At 39.6% G+C, this 24,723-nt stretch overlaps 1 protein-coding gene and 1 long non-coding RNA gene across 2 annotated transcripts in view; one reads left to right on the forward strand and one right to left on the reverse strand.

Moving 5' to 3' along the window:
* Positions 1–24,723, forward strand: part of PARG (poly(ADP-ribose) glycohydrolase) — a 69,528-nt gene that overhangs the window by 42,669 nt on the left and 2,136 nt on the right. The window contains exons 10-17 of the mRNA XM_081190837.1: positions 4,157–4,236; positions 6,606–6,666; positions 8,644–8,719; positions 13,849–13,996; positions 16,404–16,482; positions 17,957–18,065; positions 21,133–21,238; positions 24,433–24,561. Of these exons, the coding sequence (XP_081046963.1) occupies positions 4,157–4,236; positions 6,606–6,666; positions 8,644–8,719; positions 13,849–13,996; positions 16,404–16,482; positions 17,957–18,065; positions 21,133–21,238; positions 24,433–24,561 (788 nt within the window). The remainder of the gene's footprint in view (positions 1–4,156; positions 4,237–6,605; positions 6,667–8,643; positions 8,720–13,848; positions 13,997–16,403; positions 16,483–17,956; positions 18,066–21,132; positions 21,239–24,432; positions 24,562–24,723) is intronic.
* On the reverse strand, positions 12,059–16,395 carry LOC308585369. The gene is made up of 2 exons (XR_014007339.1): positions 14,898–16,395; positions 12,059–13,402 (listed from the first exon to the last, which is right to left on the reverse strand). It is a non-coding gene; the product is annotated as an uncharacterized lncRNA (long non-coding RNA).

The raw sequence follows: 24,723 nt of genomic DNA on the forward strand, positions 1-24,723 counted from the left end.
TCTTCAATTTGATTAATATTGCTGCTGTATTTATTCAGAGGCTGGAAGGTCAAAGACAAATTGTGGATTGCAGCAATGATCAGCCCTGTTCAAGTTTTACATCTCTCTTCTAAATTGAAGTAGCCATGTGGCAGTTTGACAGAGCATCTTGTTCTGGACAAAAGTGGCGTACTGGAGGGAAATATGCAACTGCAAGTAATTTATCAATTACTGCAATGTAAAGCCGGGCTTGCTGAGCTTTGTCTTTTACTTAGACTGCTCCATAATGAGATTTATTTCTTAAATGACTTGTTTTTCTGCTGGATTCTTGCATTAGTAAATTGATTATCTGAATTCCAATCAGGGAATTGCTTTGGGATTGGGCTGCAGTGTGGCTTGAGAAACTGTAATAAAACATACTCATGTATTCTTGTCATTCAGAGTTGTGGGTGGGGTGGGGATCAATGTGTTAATTGCTTAGAGCATCCCTGGCTACTATGACTGTCCTGACTCATTTATTTTGACATTCATTACAAACACGCAGGCATGATTAAGTTCTTACTAGTGAACCAGTTTCTTGTGTTTGTAAACTTCTCTTGAAACTATAATATCTAAGATGATTTGCCTGTTCAGGCTGGTTCCTGTTTTCCATCTTTACAACAATGTAAAATGTGCAAAATAGGATTGGTGGAGTTGTACACCACAAAATTGAGCTATGCAGATTGCACAAGTATGACCTATAATGTCTTGTGCACAAACTTGGTTTTATTTATTGATACTTACTGATATACAGCCTTTCAAGGAAAAAAAGTTCTCAAAGAAATGTCCCTGGTAAAAAACACACGGTATAACAATTAAAACAACACAAAACATGTCAATTCCAAGGATTTCACTAGAGTTTGTCTTCACTCCTCATTGGCAGGAAATGCATTGTAGCATGTAGATTTCATCAAATGGATGATATTAACAACTCCTGGCATGTGTTATGCTCAGTGAGGTGGTCGTTGGAGCTGCTGATGGAAGAGCAGTATACAGGACCTCTTCCCCAGTCTTCTATGTAGGGCCAACAGTGGCCAAGGAAGGAAGAAGTAGTCCTTCCCCCTGAAAGGGCAGGGAGATAGAGAAATCAGCTAAAGTAGAGAGAAAGTACAATGGAAATTGAATTGATATTTTATTTATTTGTGAAACAATTCAGTGTAAAAACTGTGAGTCTGAACGTTAAAAACTGGGCAGAATAAAAGCATGAAATATAGTTATTTTCAAGGTCAACTAAACCACGAGAAATCCCTTTTTCTTTTTTTAAATTGCTGTCTACTTTAAAATAAGTAGAATTCAATATTGCAGTGTGACAAAGATTCTGTCTGTACAAGCATTTCAGCTTGCCAGGCAGAACAAACCCTCTTCTCTTCCCCCCTGCAGGTGGCTCACTTTGGGGGTGGGGAGCATGTGGTGGGTGGGACAAGTGGGGAGGAAGTGCAGAACGTCTGCTGACAGAGTTTGTTAGCTGAAACCCACCCTTATTTTTTCCTTATTGTGCCTTTCATGTAAGTTAACTTCTGCAAACTAAAAAACCGAAATACATTTCAGTACTGAAAACCTGAAGGGTAATGGGTTCTTTTTGTTCTTTTTGTTTTGTATACTGTAAAAGCTTGTCTGCCTTTCTAACAAATGGAATTAGTTGGATGCTATTACGTCACTTTCCATTCCCAGTTAACATTTCAGTATTTCAAGAATAGTTTTTAAAAACGAGATTGCATCCCCCAAAGGGCTTTTACTATATCTGATATCTTTTAGCGAACATGCAACTAGAGGCATTCTGCTTCTGAAGTCCCCACAATTTTTCTCTCCAGGCAAATTGCATTATGCTACCCATAAAGACGTTTTTCGTCTTTCTAAAATCAGATTAAGCAGTGTAAGGGCAGGTTGCTGGAAGGTACATGACACATTTTTATTTTTATTTTAAATGATGATTTGAGGTAAAAGTATGTTCTTCCTTAATCACTAAAAATAGAGGATGTCTCTTAGGTTGGCTTTCATAAAAGAATTTATTTAAACGCGAGGTGTTTTTTTAGAGTGCAGTTTTCTAAAGCTTTAAAATGCAGTGAAGAAGAAGAATTGGGAATGTTTCTTGAGTAGTGAAATTTTTCCTTCCTAACATCACCATTGAGGTGTAAGTCAGTAAAAGTAATCTTTTCACTTGAGGGGATGTAGATAGCTCTTCAGATAGTCTAGAATTAGATTCTGAGTTCTTTACCACTAAAGCCAATGCAGATGTCACTGCAGTTGGTTAACTGCGTATGAAACTGCTCATACACAAATGGTCTACACACAGGAACAGCATAGCACCTGAAAAACTAATTCATGTAATTCATGTAGCTCCTTTTCCAGGAATAGGAAAATTACAACACTTTCCTGTTCATTGAAAGGAAAGGAATCAAACATATTAGTTCTAATTCAATTCAGGAAAATATCAGGCAAAGAAAAATAATTACCGTATTTTTCGCCCTATAGGGCACACCGGTCCATAGGGCTCACCTAGTTTTTTTTTTGGGGGGGGGGAATAAAGAAAAAAAAATTATCCCCCCCCCCACCCAGCCCGAGCTTCCCCCGACCCCGGCCCCCAGAACAGGCTGCTATCTGCAAGCCTAGGGATCCCGGCGGGAACTCCCGCAGGCTCCCAAGGCTTGCGGATAGCTTCCTGAAGCCTGCATTCACCCCATAGGACGCACACACATTTCCCCTTCATTTTTTGAGGGGAAAAAGTGCGTCCTATAGGGCGAAAAATACAGTAATACTCAGTAGTTGTGTGACTGGAACCTCAAGACACATTTTCTATGATACGGCATTCCTTTTTGACATATACTGCCGAACAATCATTTTCATGACAATCCTCGTCACAAGCCTGGCAAATCTGGAACGAAACTTGATGATCTGATAATTTTGATAGTCTTGGACTTTGTTATTTTAACTCATGTGTAGCTACTACTTCTACATGTTTTAGAGTTCTGTTTTTCATCTTTATATTTCTTCTTATAATTGTTCTCTGCTTTATATACATTATAAAATGAAATATTTTTTTTTTAAAAAAACCCAACAGTTGTCTGAGTGGCCCATGAGAAATATACTCACAAATCTAATATATTTCCATCAAATATATTGCAATGAGTTCATGAAGAATGTGTGCTCAGAAAGTCAGTATGCGTCCTAGGCCATTTTAAATTTTTGGAACTTGTGAGTAATTTTGTTGTTGTTGGCGTCCATTGATCTTGGTAGACAATGGAGTAGTACTCCTTCAGGCATAAAGTCAAACAGTTGTGGGGTTACAGCACCTTCTGTGGCTGTAGAGACCAATACAGGAAAGACATGTTTGGCTGCAGCTGGAGCAGATGAAGGCATCTGGACGTGCTGCTACAGGTGCACTATGGGGTTTCTTCTCTCTGTGCTCCTCCCAGCGGTCATACTTCCTTTGGTCACTGCTATGGATACACTACCTGACAGTCTCCAGGCTCTGCAATTGTCTGCAAGGGATTCCCATATGGCAAGGTTAACGATGCCAGCCTTCATGTCACAATTTCAGGCATCTTTGTACAACAGAGTGCTTAAGAAATTTGAGGTTTCTTTGATATGTCGGGAACTGATGTGTACAGTACTAATACTGGACTGTCTTTAAAGGTAAAGGGGCCCCTGACCATTAGGTCCAGTTGTGACCGACTCTGGGGTTGCGGTGCTCATCTCGCTTTATTGGCCGAGGGAGCCGGCGTACAGCTTCAGGGTCATGTGGCCAGAATGACTACACTGCTTCTGGCAAACCAGAGCAGCGCACGGAAATGCCATTTACCTTCCCGCCGGAGTGGTGCCTATTTATCTACTTGCACTTTGATGTGCTTTCGAACTGCTAGGCTGGCAGAAGCTGGGACTGAGCAACGGGAGCTCACCCTGTCGCAGGGATTTGAACCGCCAACCTTCTGATTGGCAAGTCCTAGGCTCAGTGGTTTAACCCACAGTGCCACCCGCGTCCCTTAACTGTCTTTAACTCAGGTTAAATCAAATTCTATTCTAAAGCCTCCATATTTGAAGAATTGCTATAATTAATTGTTCATTCAAGTCATCCCTTGCTTCCGTTGGTTAGTAAATTGCTGAATTATAATAATCTTCCCCCCTTTTTTGCTTTTTGTAGGTTGTTTGAAGGGCGTTCGCCAAGGAAGCCTGAGAAACTGAAAACCCTTTTCTGCTACTTCAGAAGAGTCACAGAGAAAAGTAAAACATTTTAGAACAGTCACATTCTCCCATAATAATTTCAAGATTTCCAAGAACAGTATCTTTCAGCTATCAAATTATTGAGAGAACACGCATGTTTTTAAAGTCCTCCGGAATTTTGTTGATGAGGGGGGCAGATGCATCTCTTCAGGGAGGGCATTTCACAAATGGGGAACCACCACCATGAAGGCCTTGTCATGGGGTCATGACCACCAACAGGGCCTCCATTGATTGTAGGGCCCAGGATGGCTAATGCAATCATATTCAAAATACTTCTGTATAGCTGTAGTTGAGCAGTAGTTTAAAAATGGATATACTAATTATATATGCACACGTTTACATATGTATACACAAATATATATATATATATACACACGCGCACACACACACACACACACACACACACACACATATAGTACCTTAATCTAAATTACCCGAGAATACAAAAAGAAGGCTAGCAATCAAACTGAAATTAGTCATTATGGCATACATGTGCTTGTCTGGCAAAAACAGCGAGTTCTCTCCAATGCTATCCTACTCAGAATAGGCCCATTGAAATTAATGGGCACAACTAATTTAGCTCCATTAATATCAAAAGGTCTACTCTAACTAATGGATGTAACCCAATAGTTTCACATCTCCTCCTCATGCTGTATTTTTCCAGTGGAAATATCTAATCTTGTTATACTGCCCAAGTTTTTATGATACCAATATTTTGCGCTTTTTTCATTTTCGTTTGTTTAAAGGTAATGATGGGACTATTGGCCTTTTATTAGTAACATGTAGCCTCTTTTTTGATGGAGACAAAATGGCATATTTGCTTTTTCCATGTAATTAATAAGAAGACAACAACAGTAATTCATCTTTCAAATGAAAAGAAATTAAATATTCCATTTCCAAAACTTCTTTTATTACAAACAGTAATTAAATCACTTGTAACATTATCCTGAGTTCCTGAAAACCAAGGGCTTTGTTTTCAGAAGACAAACATTTAATTTGTGAAACATGATCTCATAATATGACAGTCCTCTTGTGAGTAAACACAAGGTTTGTGCAGAAATCACTGCCTTTGGAAAACAAACAAACAAAGCTTCTGTTTAACCTTTTGAATATCTTAGAATTTCTAGCTTGGTAAGAAGACTCTTCAAACATTTTCCATAAAGTCATTTGCCAGGATATTTCATGTCTTCTTCCCTTATGAATTAGGTTAGCAAACTAGTAAGCCAAATCATAGCAAACCACAAGAGATGAAACATTTTCAGGTGGTTAAGATAGTCTCTATGCAATTCTGTGCATAGCTACTCAGAAGGAAATCCCTGTGTTCAGTGGTGCTTGCTCCTAGGAAAGTGTGCACAGGATTGCAACCTTAATTGGGTTTACACTATTAATGTTTTTAATTTTGTTCACCAAAACTTTTAACAGAGACCAACAATAAATGCCTGTTTATGCAGCCATTCCCTTGCACATAACAATCTACATGTTTAGTTTGAGTTCTACCTGTCACACAGATTTATTTTCGGGAATAAGCCAGAGTCATGAGGTTTATCTCCCTTTCCGAGTTCCCCTTTGGAGAACACTGGAGTGACTACATTTTTCTGAAGAAGGCAGACCCTCATACAGATCAATCCTATTTTCTTCCTGCATCTTCAAATGCATACCTTAGAAGGGTTCACTATTGGAGCCCATTGCCGTCCCACTTCTAATCCATTAGAAGAAATCAAACTTAGATTGTTGCTTAGGCTTACATATGCTGCAGTACATTCTCCTTCATTGAGAAAAGGTACCTAGGATCAGGTTAATGCTCCTAAATCAGAAGGATGTAGCTTTCCCTTCCTAGGAAGGTTACATAAATAAAATGTGTTTTTCTATTTTACCAGAGACCACTTCATAGGTTTCTGTCCCTCAAAATCACTCTCAAGATAAAGGTACACAGAGTTTAAAATTAAGCAAAAAAAAGTGTGGAGAACACACCTCCTCTAGTAGTTTTAAATTCAAAAGAATATGAATTGAGAGGTAAGATGGGTAATATAAATAGTTTACAACCACCATTCGTTTTCTATTTTCTGTTCATTATTTGTTGTTGATCTATTATTTGATTGCACTACTCTGTTCACTTGGAATTTAAAAATCAAAACATCAGTACTCCCTTTCAAGGAATGAACATCTTAATATAGGCAATCAACTAGTTATATGTTGTTCTTGTATTTACACGAAAGCCAATAAAAATTATTTGGACAAAAAACAAATATTCAACATATTGTTTCTCTAGCAACATTTCTGTGCCAGAGGTACATCCTTTGTAGATTTATCTTCCAAATGAAATGAAGTGCTACATTTTTATATACTTGCTTGGGTTTGTTTTCTTGTAGAACCCACTGGGCTGGTGACATTTACAAGACAGTGTCTACAGGAATTTCCAGATTGGGAAAGGTAGGGTAAAATATCTCTTAAAATAGTTTCATTTTGATTAGAGCAGTTCTACCTAAATCCCAGTAATGTTTCAGCTTTTTTCTTTTGCCTGACATCCTGGGATTGGGGGGTGGGGGTGGGGATTGTCAGGAAACCCAGGTTGGTTGTATAAGCATCTTGTGCAAATGACTGATCCATGTCAGTTTCACAGAGTAGAAAATGGCTTTGGGATATAAAATAAAGTTGTTGTTGTTTGTTGTTACTGTTATTATTATATCTCAAGTTCTCTGTAACTTTCTGTTTCAACCATGTTTGCACCTTGCAGTAGGTCATAAACGATTGTTTACAAAACACAAGCAACTTGTACCTACTTTGCTCCTCTTGGCTCATGTTGGAAGGAAACAAACCTAATATAGTCGTACCTTGGTTGTCGAACAGAGTGAGTGTTCTGGTTTTTGAACATTCTTTTGGAAGCCGAACATCTGATGCGGCTTCCACTATTGTTTCCGGTGTGCCTGCGCAATTGGGAGCTAATTGGAAGCTGTGCCTTGGTTTCCGAACGTTTCGCAAGTCAAATGGACTTCCGGAACGCATTCTGCTCGAAAACCAAGGTACGACTGTAACAGGATGCTACGTGGCAGAGGGGGCTGCAGCAGGAAGAAGGAACTGCCCACCCATCCATCAGCAGAAGAACACTTTAGGGTCTAAGGCCATATTTGTACATTCTAAAGATTAGATTGATCTGTCTCAGTGCTATTTTCTAAATGACTTTAACTGTATGCTAATAAATGATCACATGCTTCCCATTAAGCTGAGTGAGGCTAAGCAGTAAAATGCTTTCACAGTGAGAAAGCTGCTTTTTAAATTTTTGTTTCTTCTGGAAATGACTAATGTAACTTTGCATTAATGCCAATGCACTCAAGTTTTGTACAGAAATGGCTTTATGAAGCCTATTAATTTCTTCTGTTAGCATTTGGATCTTGTTCAAGTAGGGGCCAAAATAAAGGTTTTTAGGAGCAGTAAATCAATAGCTAGATATGACTAATGCAGCTTAATTTAAACTTGTCTGTTTAATTGCACTACAGGATGATTAAATATGCCAGGAATACCATTTTATGCAGAATAAAAATTTCTGTCTAGATAAAGAATGGGTATTAAACCAAAAAGTTTGAGTATTATTAAAAAAGGAAACAGAAGATAATTTTTTTGCAGTATAGTACAATGCTTCTTTTTGTTTTTAAATAAGCAAAATGGGGCCATTTTGAATGAAAACCCGAAAGCTTTAAATTTTCCATTTCAGCAGAAATAAAATAGATTTTCCATTCTCCTCAATATGTGTCAATTTTTCATCTTTCACCTCAGCATTCAGTCTGAGGTTAACAGTGGATATGCTTTCCATAGGTGTTTTTGTGTGCCAGCAAATAGGCATTTATAGAGCTTCAATTGGGTATATAAATGGTAAAAGAACAAGAGCTGCTGTTGATTCTTTGCATGCTAGCAATGCAGAATCCAAAATGGAGTTTGACTGCCCTTCTCTCATGGGACTTGTTGCTTGCTTGTATTTAATGAGAATAAACTTATTAAGGCCATAGGGCCTAATCACAAAACTGCTATGATGTGTGTTGTGCTAACACTCCCGGCAACCCTTTTGAGTTTTATTTAATTTCTCCCAGTATAGGGATGGCGCTCCATTTAAAGGGAACTGCCATCTCCACCTAAACAGTCTGTACCAAGTGCAAACATTTACAACTGCGGCAAACAACATGGTTTTAGGGTACTGCTAATGTTGGATTTCTATTCCTCTCACTGTGCAGATATTGTGTAGGATTGGTTCATTAACCATAAGTGCGACCCATCCTATGTAATTACAGATTGATTGACCGGAGACATTTTCCTTATAAATTTGCAACATGATAAAATTGTGTTTTTTGTTTTTTTTAAATGTATTTTCTCTCTATAAGGTATTGTTCCATTCCTCATTTCTGTATTTTATTACAGAACCCAGAAAAAGCTGTCCAGGTTGCATGTCACATATGAAGGCACTATTGAGAGCAACGGGCATGGGATGCTACAGGTAAAAGCAGCATAATATATTGGCTTGTGCTATGCTCTAACAAAACTTTTGTTCTATTGGGCATTTTAGCAGAATGATTCAGCTGTGCCCTAGGTTGATTGTGAAAGTACCAAACTAGTGTGCAGTATAACAGACACAGCAGAATTGATTATTCTGACAGCCTTAACGTTATCTATTGTCTCCAGCTCACCTTGTTTTTCACATGTGTACTCTGTGAATAACCTTTTGATTGACAATCGGAATACCCGGATAGCTCCAGGTTCTTCAGGTCACACAGAGATTGAAGAGCGACAAGAGAGGGGTGGTTCCAGGGTATGAAAGTGACAGGCTGACAGTTTTGTTTTTTGTTTCCTTTATTTTGGAAGTGCCCCAGCAGATGACCAGTTCAGTAGTTCAGGAGGCATTGTCTGTTGCTAGTGGAATTGCTTTGGTCTGAGAGCCAGTCAGCTAAAACAGATTGATAACGATTCCGCCTTGTCCATATCTACAAGCATTTTGATGTAGTTTTAGCCGAGAGGGAACTGAATTCTGAAGTGTGGTATGGGTGGCTGGTACCTGTTTTGTTAATAATGGTTGATTTATCCCTTTTAGACTTAAAAACCCATTCAGCAGCCTTAGGATGCCAGAGTAATAGGATTTACACCAAACTAATTGTGGGTTGTTCTTGTTCTTCTGCACAAGCCTCATTGCAATCACAGGGAGATGCACAAGTCCATTAATGTGCTCTGGTGTGTGTCCCTTCACTGTAATGAGGCTTGCCTGGGAGAAGTTCCTAGAAGATCATTCCCATAGTAGACCATTAATGGAACAAAATCTACTTAAATCCAGTTTGCATCCTTGTTTTTCACTTCTTCTTCTTTAAAAAAACTCTCTTTATTTTACAAATGATATTCCAAAATAACATATAAACCTATCTGAACACTATAGTTAGATGTGTTATAGCATTAAATCCCAGGAGAAGAAAATATATATAATATTTTGGCATTTCTCTGACATTTAGGCCATCCTTAAAAGTAACATTGCATTGCATAATAATTACTGATCCAAGTTTTCCTGCCCCATTTTACTCTAACAGGTCTAAAAAAAGGATGATGGTCTGTAACATTTTCCTTTTTTATTCAGAAGTGAGAAACCAAGTTTTAAGCAGGAAGACAGGAAGCAGGAGACACAAGTCCCAGAAAACATACAGAGATATGGGACACATAAGAGGTTCATTCAGATTTGTAACAGCAGTCCAGAGTTAGGAGATAACTCTGGACTGCTGTTACAAATTTGAATAAAAAAATTCCTTCCAGTAGCACCTTAAAGACCAACTAAGTTAGTTCTTGGTATGAGCTTTCGTGTGCATGCACACTTCTTCAGATACACAGATACCGTGTATCTGAAGAAGTGTGCATGCACACGAAAGCTCATACCAAGAACTAACTTAGTTGGTCTTTAAGGTGCTACTGGAAGGAATTTTTTTATTTTGACTATGGCAGACCAACACAGCTACCTATCTACTACTGGAACAAATCTGAATGAACCTCTTATGTGTCCCATATCTCTGTATGTTTTCTAGGACTTGTGTCTCCTGCTTCCTGTCTTCCTGCTTAAAACTTGGTTTCTCACTTCTGAATAAAAAAGGAAAATGTTACAGACCATCATCCTTTTTTTAGACCTGTTAGAGTAAAATGGGGCAGGAAAACTTGGATCAGTAATTATTATGCAATGCAGAAAGGGTGGGAACTCCATTTTCCAAATGCAGTTGTGGATTGCAGAATTCTGGGGTGCATCATGGGGGAATGCCCATATAATATAGGGGGGGTGTCTCATGGCCTTCTAGATGTTGTACTACAGCTACCATCATCCATGACAATTCGTTGTGTTGGCTAGGGCTGATGAGAGTTCATTGAAATCTGGAGGGCCACAGATTTCCCATCCTCATCACAAAGCATGCTCTAGAAAGCCTCCAGGGGAAAAACATAGTTAGCAGCCACTACTTAGCAAGAACAGACAAGACAAAATAACTATTTCCTGCCCTTTGGCAAGGCGTTTGAGCATATAAAAACAATGTGCCTGAGACACACATAATCAGGAGCAGGGCAAATGAAGGCCACATGGGGAGGGGGGGGAGGAAAGTCTCAACTGTAAGAGCTAATGAAAAATTGTGTCCATAATACATTTTGTAGTGCTAAGAAAACGCATGGAGTAGCATAAGTTACAATTTGGAATTTAAAAAAACTCCCAAAAAGTAGAATGTGCATAGTGTTGTTTGTGTATTGTTAGTAGCTGGCAAAATTACATGATCTCATTATTGTGTTCATTATATTGTCTCTTCTACCATTTACTGATCTAGTTCACTGGCTTATTATCATGAATTAGATTAGTGTGGTTCTGAGAAGAGAGACTGTTAGCCCTCATACATCCCCTTATTTTATGGGGTTTGACCCTGATTATAATCTTTGAGCACTGTTACAGTATGCAGAATGAATATAATAAGACAACAGTTCATATAATTATAGTTGATGACATAAATACTAATTTGGCTCAGGTAATAGCTGTTGTACAGTGGAGGAAGCTATAGTATTTTAATTTGGGAATTGTTCAAAGGCTTTGAGTTCTTAACTTCTCGTTTGTGTGTGAGAGAGACCTTCGGCAATCCATTTTTCATTCCCATGTCTCTGGAGTGGGTAGTTCTAGCAAAAAACATAGGTAAGGAGCCTATGATGGTCACTCCATTCTGGCAGATTTTCTTTCATACTTCTTGAAACATGAGGCCATTTTCTAATGTCGTGATTATTTTCTTCTGAAGCATAACTTTATAGCTTTTGTTACACTTGAAGAGCCTGAAAATACATTAAAACCAAGGTGTGTTTTAACACTGCAAAGCAATATTAAATTTTATCCCAAGCCACTTAAAACTGTAGCCTTGGAGGCAGGAAAATATTTAATAATGCATTTGTTGTTCCGTACAAATTTGCATTGAATGCATCCAATTTCACCTCGGCAATGTTATTGTCAGTCCCATTTCAGCTATGTAGCTTTCTGATTCTGCATAAACAGAACAAATCCCTCTACTTGGCCAGACTCAGACTAAATATTAGAATGAGGTCTATTGGGAGGTTTATGCATTATACTTTGAGCAATAGTTCAACCACAAATGCCTTTCAGCGTTTTTATTGTAACTCTCATTATTTTTTAAACAATTCAGATGTTAGTTAATAAATTTATATCCTGCCTTTCGGTATGTTTTGATCAGGACAATTTATAAAACTCCAGATTAAAATAGTAGCATGAAATGTAAAACAACAGACACAATCTAAAACCAGATCAAATTCCAAGCAAACGTTTCTAAAAAAACCCCCACAAATCTTAGAAACCCTGGGAAAATACAAAAAGATTTCTGCCTGGTCCTGAAAGGATGGCTACATAAATGCCGAGTCAGTGTCTTGTAGAAGACCATTCCATAGGTGGGACACCACCATCAAGAAAGCTGTCTCCTCAGCCATGTCTACTGTGTGTTATTTGGCAGGGGCACTCAGAGAAGAGCCTCTGGCAATGACCAATTGTATGAACAGGCTGATCTACTTTTCTCTTTAATCAGACTAGTGACAGAGACCCCAGGGACTCATAAAGTAGAGGAAAGAGATGACAAGGCACTGATTATATGTGTATCCCACATGTTTTTTTGTACAAAAAAGCCAAGAGTGTACAGCTTGTTATCATCTGGCAATTTGTTCCTTTCACTGTGAATGTGAGCTCTCATTCCTTTCAGGTGTCTTCTGTCATACATTTACTTAGATCTCCCTAGACTGAAAAGTGCTGATAGAATTTAATTACAGAACTTAAATGTGCCCCAGGGTAGGCTGCAGATGGCCAAGGATGTAGTGTATCAAATAATATTTCATCAGTCCTTTAAAACACAAATAATCGCAGCCATCTGAGATGCAAATAAAACACACAAATCTCCTTAGGCCACTTCATGTGTTACATGTTTGCTATTGTGTGCCCAAGTGGCAGGAGGTTGCAGCCAGTTCCACTTCCCTACTTTGTGTGTATCATCATGTGGAAAAAACATGCATTTATTATTATGTGCACATGTTAAAATTTACAGGCATAGAAAAATGTTTTTGTGTACCTGTAAATAATATACAGTTGTTCCTTGGTTCTCGAAAAAAATGCATTCCTGGAGTCCATCCGACTCCTGGAACCATTCGCAAACCAAGGCGTGGCTTCCGATTGGCTGCAGGAGCATCCTGCAGTCAGTTGGAAGCCACAGAAGCTGTGGTGGACATTCGGCTTCTGAAAATCATTCGAAAACCGGAACATTCACTACTGGGTTTCAGTTGTCTGGGAGACGATTTGTTTGGGAGCCAAGGCATTCGGAATCCAAGGTACGGTTATAATGTGTGAAGATGCCTTTGGATCCCAAGTTCATTGGGTTCTATTCAGTGTAGCACCACAGCTAAGGTTCCATCAGTTCAAGGATTTTTCATCACACAACAGAATATTATTTCCCTCTTCTGTCCTATGTGCTTTCTAAATCTGCCGGAGTCCCCCAACCCTCCAGAGCAGAATCGAGGATGACATGGGGGAGGAGAGAGGGGAAGTTATCTTGTGCTAGTGCTAATAACCCTTATGCTAGTGAAAGAAGTTCATTGAAATCTGCCAGGTGTAACCTTTTCTGTGTATACTTGTCATCTTAAAAAAAATCAGGGTTTGGGGATGGTGATGGGAAAAGGAATTTTCTGTGGGACTGAATGTAGGTATGTTTGAATATTTTTAAGGATTGTATGAAATGTATGTTTGTATGCTTGTATATTCGCAATATGTGTGTATTAATGCTGAATTATTTTAACAATAAAAACTTTTCCAAAAAAAATCAAAAAATCAGGGTTTAAATGTTTGTAGCCATGTAATTCTGAGTTCTGAAGTATGAAACAACAAGCAAGCACTAACTAACAAAAAAGGAGCACGATAAAATGGCTCAGGCTAGATGGTAGCAGTGCTTAAATATTTTGTGGTTAAGATCAAGAGAACCACACCTGAACATGAAAAATGAGCATGTATAACAGATGTTTACATTATTGTGGCTGTTGGAGATGTGTTTGAATGTGCTGTAACCACAAAAATTATACCCCTGTCAGGTTGATTTTGCTAATCGCTTTGTTGGAGGTGGCGTCACTGGGGCAGGACTGGTGCAAGAAGAAATTCGCTTCTTAATCAATCCAGAACTGATTGTATCTCGTCTCATTACTGAAGTCCTGGATCACAATGAATGTCTAATTATCACAGGTTAGTTTTTGTAAGCCTCGCACTTGAGAAATATTCACATACCTCATGTGAACCTGGTGCCAAACAACTCCAGAAACTTACTCCCAGTTCGTATCACTGGGCAAAAGACAGCAATCTAGGATATGTATTCAATGGAACTGAGCCAATGTGTTTAGACTCATTTTAGAATTGGGGAGATTCAGATTCAAATCCCTACTTAGCCTCAGTGTGTGAAATTAGGCTAGTCACTATATCTTAGGCTGAGGATAAAATGGGGGTGCAGGGAGAACAATTTATGCCACTTTGAGCTCCTTGGGGGGGGGGGAGTTAAAAATGAGCCATAAGTCAAATGATGCAGCTGGTTAGATGCATGGGAACTCTTGAGTGTTACCCAGCCTAGAGGAAAGTACAATACAAAGACAACTGGCAACTTGGATATATGTGATCCTTTACTGTTAACAGCAAAAACATATGATCCAGGTACCAGATATGATGTTAGAGGTTCCCAATTGAATCCAAAAATTGTGATTGTGTATATATTTACTATGGCCGTTTGTTTTATTTTCCCAAACGAAGAGAGCAACTAAGCATGATTTGAGCTATATGGATTGTTGCTGAAGGTTGCAACTTAGTTGATTGCTATGTACTAAATTAAATCTTGAAAAATATATAAATCTGTTATATTTATATAATATATAATCTGTTTGGAGGGCAAAGGCAAATAGTTTTTAGGGCTTCTGAATCCAAAATGGATGCTTTTATTTCTGAGGGACAGCCAAACAAACAAAGGAAGCATTATTTCTCAGGGTTTTTTGTGCACTTTACTTTATTACAGTACTTTCTAATTAATATTTGTGATGCAATGTTCTGCTCCCTTAATGGAAACAGCCATTTCATCATCCTCATTTGATCCTTGGCTTACTTCCATATCTGTGCTTAGGCGAGTCTCTGCTGTGTGCAGCTATCTGTCCAATAAATTACAGTCTTTCGATGATGCATCTTGACTCAGTGGCCTAATGGATGCAACTGGCCTCTGAAATTTGCAGAAGAGACGGAGAGATTGGAAAGAAATTAGATTTGTTGCAATTGTCCAGCATCTGTTTGAGATCATCACAGTAGCAAATATGAAACACAGAGCAGAGGCTTTTCCCACCTACTGAGTTGTCAGAGGGAATAGTTGAAGTCTGATGTTTTGCTTTAATACCTTCATTTATTTTTATTTTATTTATATTCTGCCCTTTATCATAAGATCTCAGAGTGGTTAAATACAGGTTATGTTGCATAGGCAATTTGAAAATGTATTATGAGTCTGACAGCTGTAGGTAATTACACCTTGCTAAAATGAAAATTAACATACTTTGTGTTCGTATGAACATGGTCGATATCACTAAACTGCAATTTGATAGGCATGTTGCATTTATTACAGTTTTCTTTAAAAAGATTTTCTCACAAATGGTGAGGAAGACACCAAAGTTGTCATTTTTTCATGCCTCCCTCTTATACCCTTCCCCAGTTCTCACTTATGTAGCTCTGGTGAACATAAAAAGTAGTCCCAAGTAGAAGGCACAGAAACAGTAACGGAGGAAAAGAACAATTAAAATTATTTTAAAGCCTTTTAAAATAAAGATGAATTGATTCATCTTAACAAAGGAGAAGGTTTTCCTTTCCATATGCTTTAGTGGAGGCATTGCTATTCATCATCTGTCTGGTTTCATATTCCAGTATTAAATCCAAGTGTATTGTGAATAATAATATGTATGGTACCACAGCTATTTGGTTTTGATGAACTTTCTAATCCATGGCTTAGAAATTGTGAGAAGGTTCTTAAAATCAGACTGAAACTCACTTCCCTGACTATGTTATATGAAAGGATAGATGATTATTCTAAGCTCATCAGACAGTTTCAGGCCCCAAGACAGTGCAACCTTTCCTGGCCTTCTATACCGATCAAGCATGACAACCTCCTTCAGTTTCAACAAGGCAGTCAGCGAATTACAATACTGCTAACCAAACAATTTTCTCCTTCTCTCCCCCCCCCCCCGCTACACTAGAATTTTGCAAACTTGTTTTATTCACTTTGGATTTTGACAAGCTGATTTCCCATGTGCAAGGCATTCAGACTTCCTTTTCAGCATATAGCCATAATACCAGTAAAATGATTTGTTTAGCAGAGACAGAGAAAGATGGTTGTTAACAAAGTTTGGCAACTTGTTCAACAGTTGGGATACACATTCTGGGACAGCTCTCTTGCATAGATTTATTTGTGCATTTGGCTTTTCTGGATCCAAACTACATTGCTTTTGCTTATTCAAATGACATTTCCCATCATCCTTAAATGAACAGGCGTTCAGAATGGGAATGACTCTACAGAGGAGAGGAAAATCTTAGCTGATGATGGCTTTTAAAATGTGACCTTTCCCCCCACCAGGTACAGAGCAATATAGTGAATATACTGGCTATGCAGAAACGTACCAGTGGGCCAGGAGCCATGAAGATCAAACACCCAGGTAATGTTCTTGCAAAAGAGTCGCTTTGACATTGTGAAAGTTGAAAATAGATCCTCAGGGCGGTACATTGCTGCGAGCTCATTTCCCGTGACTGCAATTGACGGTTGCACAATACAGAGGACCTGCAACAAAAAGTTACAGTGCATTTTCTCTTATAAAAGGAGTGCTTCTGTTTAGGATGGCAGCTAGCTATTCCCTCCCCGCGTGTTCCATTTTTCTTTTCCAGTAGTCATCCCATAGATACTTAGCATGTTTAGTGCTCATTGTGCTGTTTTTTTCAGGAGGGTAGCCCTCTTTAAGTTTTTTTGGGTTTTTTACAGGGCAGGGGGGGTGACTCAAGCATCTCCCTCTTCTTTCTCAGTTGCCCCATTTTGACTACGATCCTATCAAGACAAGCCCAGTTTGTTCTTAGGTAGAATTATGCTTGGGATTCTACTATGTCTTCACACCTTGAGTTTTTGTTCTCTGACTCACAGTGTGTGAAACCGCTCAGGCCACTCAGAACCATGTTTCCTCTTTACTTTGGAAAGACTTGGGGCACTTCTGAAGCATATTGGAAGTGCAAAGTACCATGGAAACATACATGCAGTCGGAGATGGTGCACGTTTAAAGAGAAAATCTGGAGCATTTCAGAGTTAAACAACCTTTTCCTCACAAGTAGAGGGATGTATACCAGTGTCATGTTTTCCAGAATGTGTCCCCCCATCTCTCTTCAGAGCATGATAAGAAGTACCCTTTACATGGTGTATTTAGTTTTTATATACTACAGTAACACTGTTTCTGGCTTCAGTCTTAACAAAGAATATTTGATCTTGCTACTTGCAAAGAAGTCTTAACTCCCACTGAAACTGGTTCTGTGATGTCTCATAGTTAGTTCTCCAAAAATTCCGCCTTTTGGGGGAAGGGCACTTTCTGGCACTGCTCCTAAGATTAGATTAACCCAAGAGGGTTCTTAGGAGGGAGCATGTGTTTGATACAGAGGCCCAAGTGTCTGGACAAAGGCTTTGCTAATTTCTGTCACCTAGTTGAGACTTAAAGTGCCTGTTTATGCTGAGGAAAGGCAAGAAGAAAAGGATTGTGTTTGAAACATGTACCAGTACAGCAAACAAAATGAATGTTGGCTATTTTTCTTGGCCATCCAGGGAATCTTAGTCGTTAAATCACATAATGTCCATTATTTAACATTTGGGATCTGACATTCACATTGTAGAATTAATGTATTTCTAAATCTGTGGGGAAACTTCAGGTGTCCTCCCACATCCACTCCCTCTCTCTTTGATTGGAGTTCACCTATGATCTATTACAGCATTGCTTTTCCTTGACATTATTTCTGTGCTTTTTCACCACTGGTAAAGCCTTGGAGAGATGAACTCATTTTCAGTCTTGTTTATATGAGCAGTATTATCGCACAGTTAATTTTACTGCCCTTTTTTCTCTCTCCCTTCTCCTCCACCCCCCCTTCGTTCCAATGCAGGGATGAATGGCAGAGGCGCTGCACAGAAATTGTAGCCATAGATGCATTTCATTTCAGACGTTTCCTTGATCAGTTTGCTCCTGAGAAAATTAGAAGAGAGCTCAACAAGGCCAGTAACTCCTTAATCCATCCTGCAGCCTTAAGCCCATCATTTATTTGCAGCCATTTCATTAGTGTTTGAGTTGTGCTGTCCAATAATTTTTGCAGTGTCAACAACTCCTTGAAGGGAGACTTCCTGCTTAATTGCAGTGTCAGTTCACACAAGGCGTTATTCATATTTTCAACAGTAAGATTAAAATCGAACCTTGCCAGGTTAAATCAAGTTGGTAAGTGGTTCTCTCTTGAAATACCTCCTTTCATTTTGAAAAAAATGAACTCAGTAGTTGCATTCTTGGAGCTTTATCCAAATATCCACAGAAATGGTTGCAAAGCAGTCATCCTTACTGATTCCTTATGCTATGTGTTGTTGTGATGGGTCAACTCCTAGATAGTTTCCTAATTTAAAAAATAAATTCTATTTAAAAAGTAGCAGTATGGTGCTCACTAATTTTAGCCATATGTGCCTCTCCTCTTCATTTTTTCACCTATTGTGCTCACTTTTCTTTTGTGAAATACTTTTTTAAGACCAACATAAAGGCTTGGGGTGTTTGGAAATTATGGGAAGCGCTACTTGTGTGACCTACAGTTAGGATGTGCTTCTCTTGTGGGACTTGAAGACATTTTAACCCAACTCCAGAGGTGTAACTTGCCAAATTTGAGGTGGCAGTGAAATTTAGACAAAGTGATCCCACCAGAATCCAACACTAAATGACTGCAGAAGTGCTTTCTTGTCTGGTTAAAACAGTTTGCCTGAATCCACTGTGGTAGCATCACATTAAAATGTCTTTTAAATAAATAATAAATCTTTAAAGCCATTTCTAGATATATATTTTTTCTTAAATCACCTTACACAGTTTTTAATAGCATGCAACAAAATATTAAATCCCTGCAAAATATTACACTATGGCATTGGTTCCACTTGCTAGCCACAGTAGTTTGTCTAAAGCAGCAAAAATACAAATACATAAGCTATTTTTACCCTTTGTAATATATCTTCATTGCTAGCATATGAATTTGTCAATAATCTTGAGGGGTTTCGATATGACACAGCCATATATGCTTAAGCATGTTCAATTTAACATGACAGGCATTTCTTAATAATTAATATTTTCCATCTAAGAAAGATCCATACCCTTTAAGATTATGGTTTCAAAAATGCCTAGCATAATTAAGACTTATTTTACTTTTTAAATAAGAGAGTAAAACTAGTATTTCATATTAAAAGTAGCAATAGGCACTATCACGGATAGGAATAAAATAGGCTACTGCAATAGATAGTAGCCTATAAAATTAGTAAACTTCTACTGACATCTTAATTGGAAAACTAAATCACCTGCTCTAAGCATCTGACATCAGACTTGATGCATTCCATCATGTTGATAGGAAAGATACAAGTTATATATTAGGATAGATTTTATACATTTTCATGCTGTACACAATTCTTCCTCTTTGAATAGGGGTGATTTTAAAGTGGTGGATCATACTTGAAGCAACTGCTGAGCGACATTTTGCATTTCATTAACTAAATCAAACACAGATTTATGAGGAATATGTAAACTATGTTACACTGTAGACTAAGAATCTCAAGGCATGTTTCTTTGAGGATGCTGGTTGCTTATAGGTGCTTGCAATTCCATCTGTCATGTGTTAATTTCAGGTTGTTTGTGAGGTGTATTTGAACAAATTTTTGCTTAACCATTGTCAGGAATCTTGGGCAGTGCCAGTGGCTGCCTTGTCCCTGACTCCCTCCATTGTATCCCCCCACACAAACCTGGCTTGACCAATTCACTTGATTTTCCCTGTTAAGCCACAGTCTCAGTATAGCAGTTTGGTCTACAGCTTCTTCGCTTCAGAGAACAGGAGAGGGGGGTGGGCGGGGGGCGCCACTCTCAGTGCCTTTCCAGGTTATTTTTTCTTCTTTTCTGCCATTTTTCTTTTTAAAGCATCATATGCATTTATCTCCACCTGCCAGCTTGTGAGACGAAGAAAACCCACCCACCTAGGAGAGGCTGGCAAGCTGTGATACTAGTTCTTTGCAACAACTTTGCATCAGCATAAACATGCCTTAACCTGTGAGTGATCTGGGTGGCTGGGCAACTAGGAAAGTGACAGGCTGAGCTTCTCCCTTCCAAGACTAAGAGGGTGTCAGCTCTCTTCCCACTTTAATTTTTAATTATTGTCTGTTTGTTGTGTTGATATCCCACCTTTTTCTCAAAGTGGCATACAGTGGTACCTCGGGTTAAGAACTTAATTCGTTCCGGAGGTCCGTTCTTAATCTGAAACTGTTCTGAGGTACAACTTTAGCTAATGGGGCCTCCAGCTGCCGCTGCACCACCGCCGTGCGATTTCTGTTCTCATCCTGAAGCAAAGTTCTTAACCCGAGGTACTATTTCTGGGTTAGTGGAGTCTGTAACCTGAAGCGTCTGTAACCTGAAGCATCTGTAACTCGAGGTACCACTGTACATGGGTCTCCCAGGCCTCATTTAATACCCATAGCAACCCTGTGAGGTAGGTTAGGCTGAGAGGCAATGGCTGGCCCAAGGTCACCCTTCATGGCCGAGTGAGGATTTGTACCCTGGCCTCCTGGGTCCTAGCCCAATACTCTAACCACTACACTTACCCTTCTAGGGGAAGGGGCAGAGAAGATGCATTCAAAGAAGCCAAGAAAAGCAGACACCTTCCATGAAAAAGAAAGTGCTTTCCTTGGGATTTTCAGACCCAGACCATACAAGGTTGTGCACATTCATCACCAAAGGAACTGAAATTGCCAAGGAAATTTAATCGCTTCAGTCAAAACAATATATTCTGAATGGGTTGAATTTACCGAAGGCTGGTTTTAAGTATTTCCCCCCCCTAAGATTCAGGAAAGTTTGGGAATGGATGGAAGAAGAGCCATAGGGGCTAGGTAGGTTTAGATAGCATGAAAGAAACGTAAACGAAATACACACGCAGAATTTTGATTTCATGCACAATCTTTATTGCAGTGATTCACTAAATACAGTTCTTTGTGGTGTCAATAGAATAACACCTGAGAAATCCCAATGGCAAAGTGCTATGAGCTATTTTTCTTTCTTCAGGCTTACTGTGGTTTCTCTCGACCTGGTATTCCACCACATCACCTTTCTGCAGTGGCTACTGGAAACTGGGGCTGTGGTGCTTTTGGAGGCGATTCAAGATTGAAAGGTAAAGGTTAGAAATATTGTAACGAATTACGTGTAACTAGAATCACATGTAGCAGAGTACCTGAGAGCAGGGTGGGCAAGAAGGGAAAATTTCTGAAATCAGCTTCCTTGTTTTGTGCCAGAAAATGTGAGGTGTTTTTATTTACCCAGTTTGTAACTGCTTAAATCTAAAATTTACAAAACCCAAACCTCTGAGAAATTTGCAAAGTAACAAACAATCGCAAAGCTAAAATGCAAATGTAACATTTATTCCCTGGATGACTGGCAGTGGTGCACTTTGGGGGCAAAGGGAAGTTTGGAAGGGGGATGTTAAAGCCATAAGTGCATGCAGTAGCTGTTAGAACCCTTACCTTTTACAGGCACTTGAAGGCTTAGGGACAAACAGAGAATCATTCTATTCTGTGACTGAGATGACGTGTTATACAGAAAAAATATTCACAAATCCTGGAGCTCTAGCTAACCTAAACTTGTCGAACTGGCTTTGTTTACTGTATTTGTCTGTGTATAAGACGCCCCCTTGTATAAGACGACCCCTATTTTTTTAAACCCAAAATTAAGAAATTAAGTTGTTTAGCTTTGGGGGGGGTGTCACTTCCACCAATCGCTCACTCGCCTGCCCGCCACTGTTGATCGCTTGCCACAGCCACTGCTGATCGCTCACCTCGCCGCCCACTTGCCATAGCCGCCAGTCGCCTGCCCGCCTCGCCACAGCCACCAATTGCCTGCCCAATTGCTGCAGCCACAGCCAATCGCCAGCAGGCCTTGCCACAGCCACCAATCACCTGTCCAATCACTGCTGCCAATCTCCTGCTGCCATTAATCGCACGTCCCCCCTCTGCACTCACTATCCGTGTATAAGACGACACCCAATTTTTGCCTTTTTAAAAAAAGCAAAAAGCATTGTCTTATACATGGGAAAATACGGTACACAGAATTGATGGAAGACTGAAATGTTAGCATCTGCTAACATGATTGCTTGGATTAACAGTAATAATGGCAATATAAAAATCACTCCCCAAATAAAGTCTGCCACTTTTTCTTTTTCTTAGTAATTAGAAAGCAGATAAAATTCACCTATAAATACAGCCATTGTACCACAGGAAAATGTGCAGAAATTGAACACACTATAGCAATTCCTTGTCCACCAGTTATTTCATATGTCTTCCAGTTGAAGCATTGCCAACATTAGCTGAAATTCTGAGTAATTAAAGCATGCAAAGTGACATTTTCTTTCATAAATTATTCCATGAAGCTAGGGAAATAAAGGCCAATGTAATGTATTTTTTTGTTCAAGGTCAGGGTATATATCAGGGATAGTATGATGGTGTAGTAGTGAATAAAGCTAGAAATATAGAAATTCTGCAACTATTGCACTGTTTATCTCATGGCATTAGGGGCAATACCAGTCCTCTTATCTTTATGCCACTTTACTTTAATATGGTCAAAGCCTAAATTAATGAGCTTTGTTAAGGAGTTACATTGCTGCAGGAAGATGGGAGGTTTAATTTTGTTGTTGCTTTAATTTTGAGTTTGCTCATTCTTCCCTACTCAGAGGAGGCAGTATATTGTACTAGGAAAAAGCATGATGACAACTTAGCTCCTGTTCTTCATTCCCATACTGTGGGGATCACAAGTGTGGTACCCAAGTAGGGAAGCCCAGCCAGATGGGCGGGGTATAAATAATAATAATTATATACCCACATGTGCCTTCTGCAGCGCTTGCAAAAGATCTCAGTCAATATTCCCTCAGAAATCCACAATTCACAAGAGACTGTTCTTCCTGCTGCGTTCCAGTTTGCACTTGCTCAGCTTTTCCTACGTTGAACACACACGCCCTTAAACTTTTCCCCATTTCACTGGATACCAAGACTGGACACTCATCCCCTTGTCCATTCTGAACAGAGGAGCTGAGCAAAGAGCTTCTCGAGTGTGGCAGTGGCTGGCAAGGTAGCTGATTGGGGGGATATGGCCACACCATTTTGTGGTTCTGCCTCTACTTCCGCTCCCTTGGACATGGCAGCCATTTTAGGATGGGCAACCATTCCAAACATGTTCGCTGGCTCAAAAATGTTGGCAACCCCTGGACTCTTAAACAAGCTGCTTGGTTTTATAATGCCTGGACAGTCTTTAAAATTGTGTCCTGCTGCACTAGTAGTAAACTTCCCAGTAGGAAAACTTGCCTTTTGCATGATGTGTGACGAGTGTGGGATGAGTCTGTTTTGCGGTGCAAGTACACAAATTTGACAGCCTTTGCATTCATTGGCTGATTGGTCTTCGCGGTGCAAAAATGCTAATGCCACGTTGACTCTGTGATAAGCAAACACTTAGCTTATTAAGTGTGATTAGTAAACTCTACTCAAAGCACCTCCTTAACAAGTTTAACAAGTGTTTGTATCATTTAGGAAAATTGCACTGTTAAAATAGGATTGTTTGGTGTTCCATAGTTGCCCAAGCTCTCCTTTTCTGATGACAAACTGGAATTCATAATTCCAGTCCTTAATTTTTAGATTAGAGCAGTACATAAATGAGGTCACTGAATTCTAGGAACAGTGGTTGCATGAGAGAGCAAAGGCATGACTAACCTTGAGTTAAGTTGTTGAACCAATAAGTGCAATGCCCTCCAACTTACTTTTGAAGGATGGAATGGGCACAGTATTTAACACAGCAAGTGGCTGTGGGTCTCAGGACTGTGCAAGCAAATGGGCAGTCCTAGTGGGCTGGCTAGGTGAGGTCTGCGTGCCCTGGCATCTCTATGCCCTAAGTGACAGAGGCAGGTGGGTGCAAGCTCAGCATCAGATGTACTCTCCATCATCTATCCTGAAGTCGGGAGGCTCCTGTGCAGCTGGGGACGATGCCAGAGCCAGCTCCTTGGCTGCAGAAGCTGGAGTGGGCTTTTCTGGCAGGAAAGTAACTGGCGACAGTTCTGTCAAGTTGTGTGACCCATCTACAGAGCGTGGATCTCCGTCCCCTCTCCCACTCCTTAGGACCCCCCTTAGGATCAGGCACAAAATGGGGCTGAGAATCCACCACCCCACCACCACTTGTAACTCCCCGGGGTCATCCTGATCCAGCCCCCTGAGTTCCTCCCATTCCTTCTGAGGGTCCAACCACCCCCTCCAAGACTTTTCCACTATTGACACCAGTGAACTCCTTCATTCTGTATTCACCTGTTTCTCTTGTATCAATTTATTTCAGCCTTAATACAAATCTTGGCAGCTGCAGAGGCTGGGCGAGACATTGTTTATTTTACCTTTGGAGATGCTGAGTTGATGAGAGACATTTACAGCATGCACACTTTCCTAATCGAGAGAGGACAAACTGTTGGTAAGCATCAACTGACTCTTTGGAAGAACGTGTGATGATAAACAAGGCAGGGTCATGGTCGCTATTATACTACTGACCTAAATCAAGGAAAAGATTTTTGGGAAATGAAGAAATTGAGCTGTGGTGTTTACAATTCAATCGTTTGTGAGCAGGCTGTTAAAA

This window comes from Podarcis bocagei, assembly GCF_964188305.1.
Source record: "Podarcis bocagei genome assembly, chromosome: 4".
Lineage (NCBI taxonomy): Eukaryota > Metazoa > Chordata > Lepidosauria > Squamata > Lacertidae > Podarcis > Podarcis bocagei.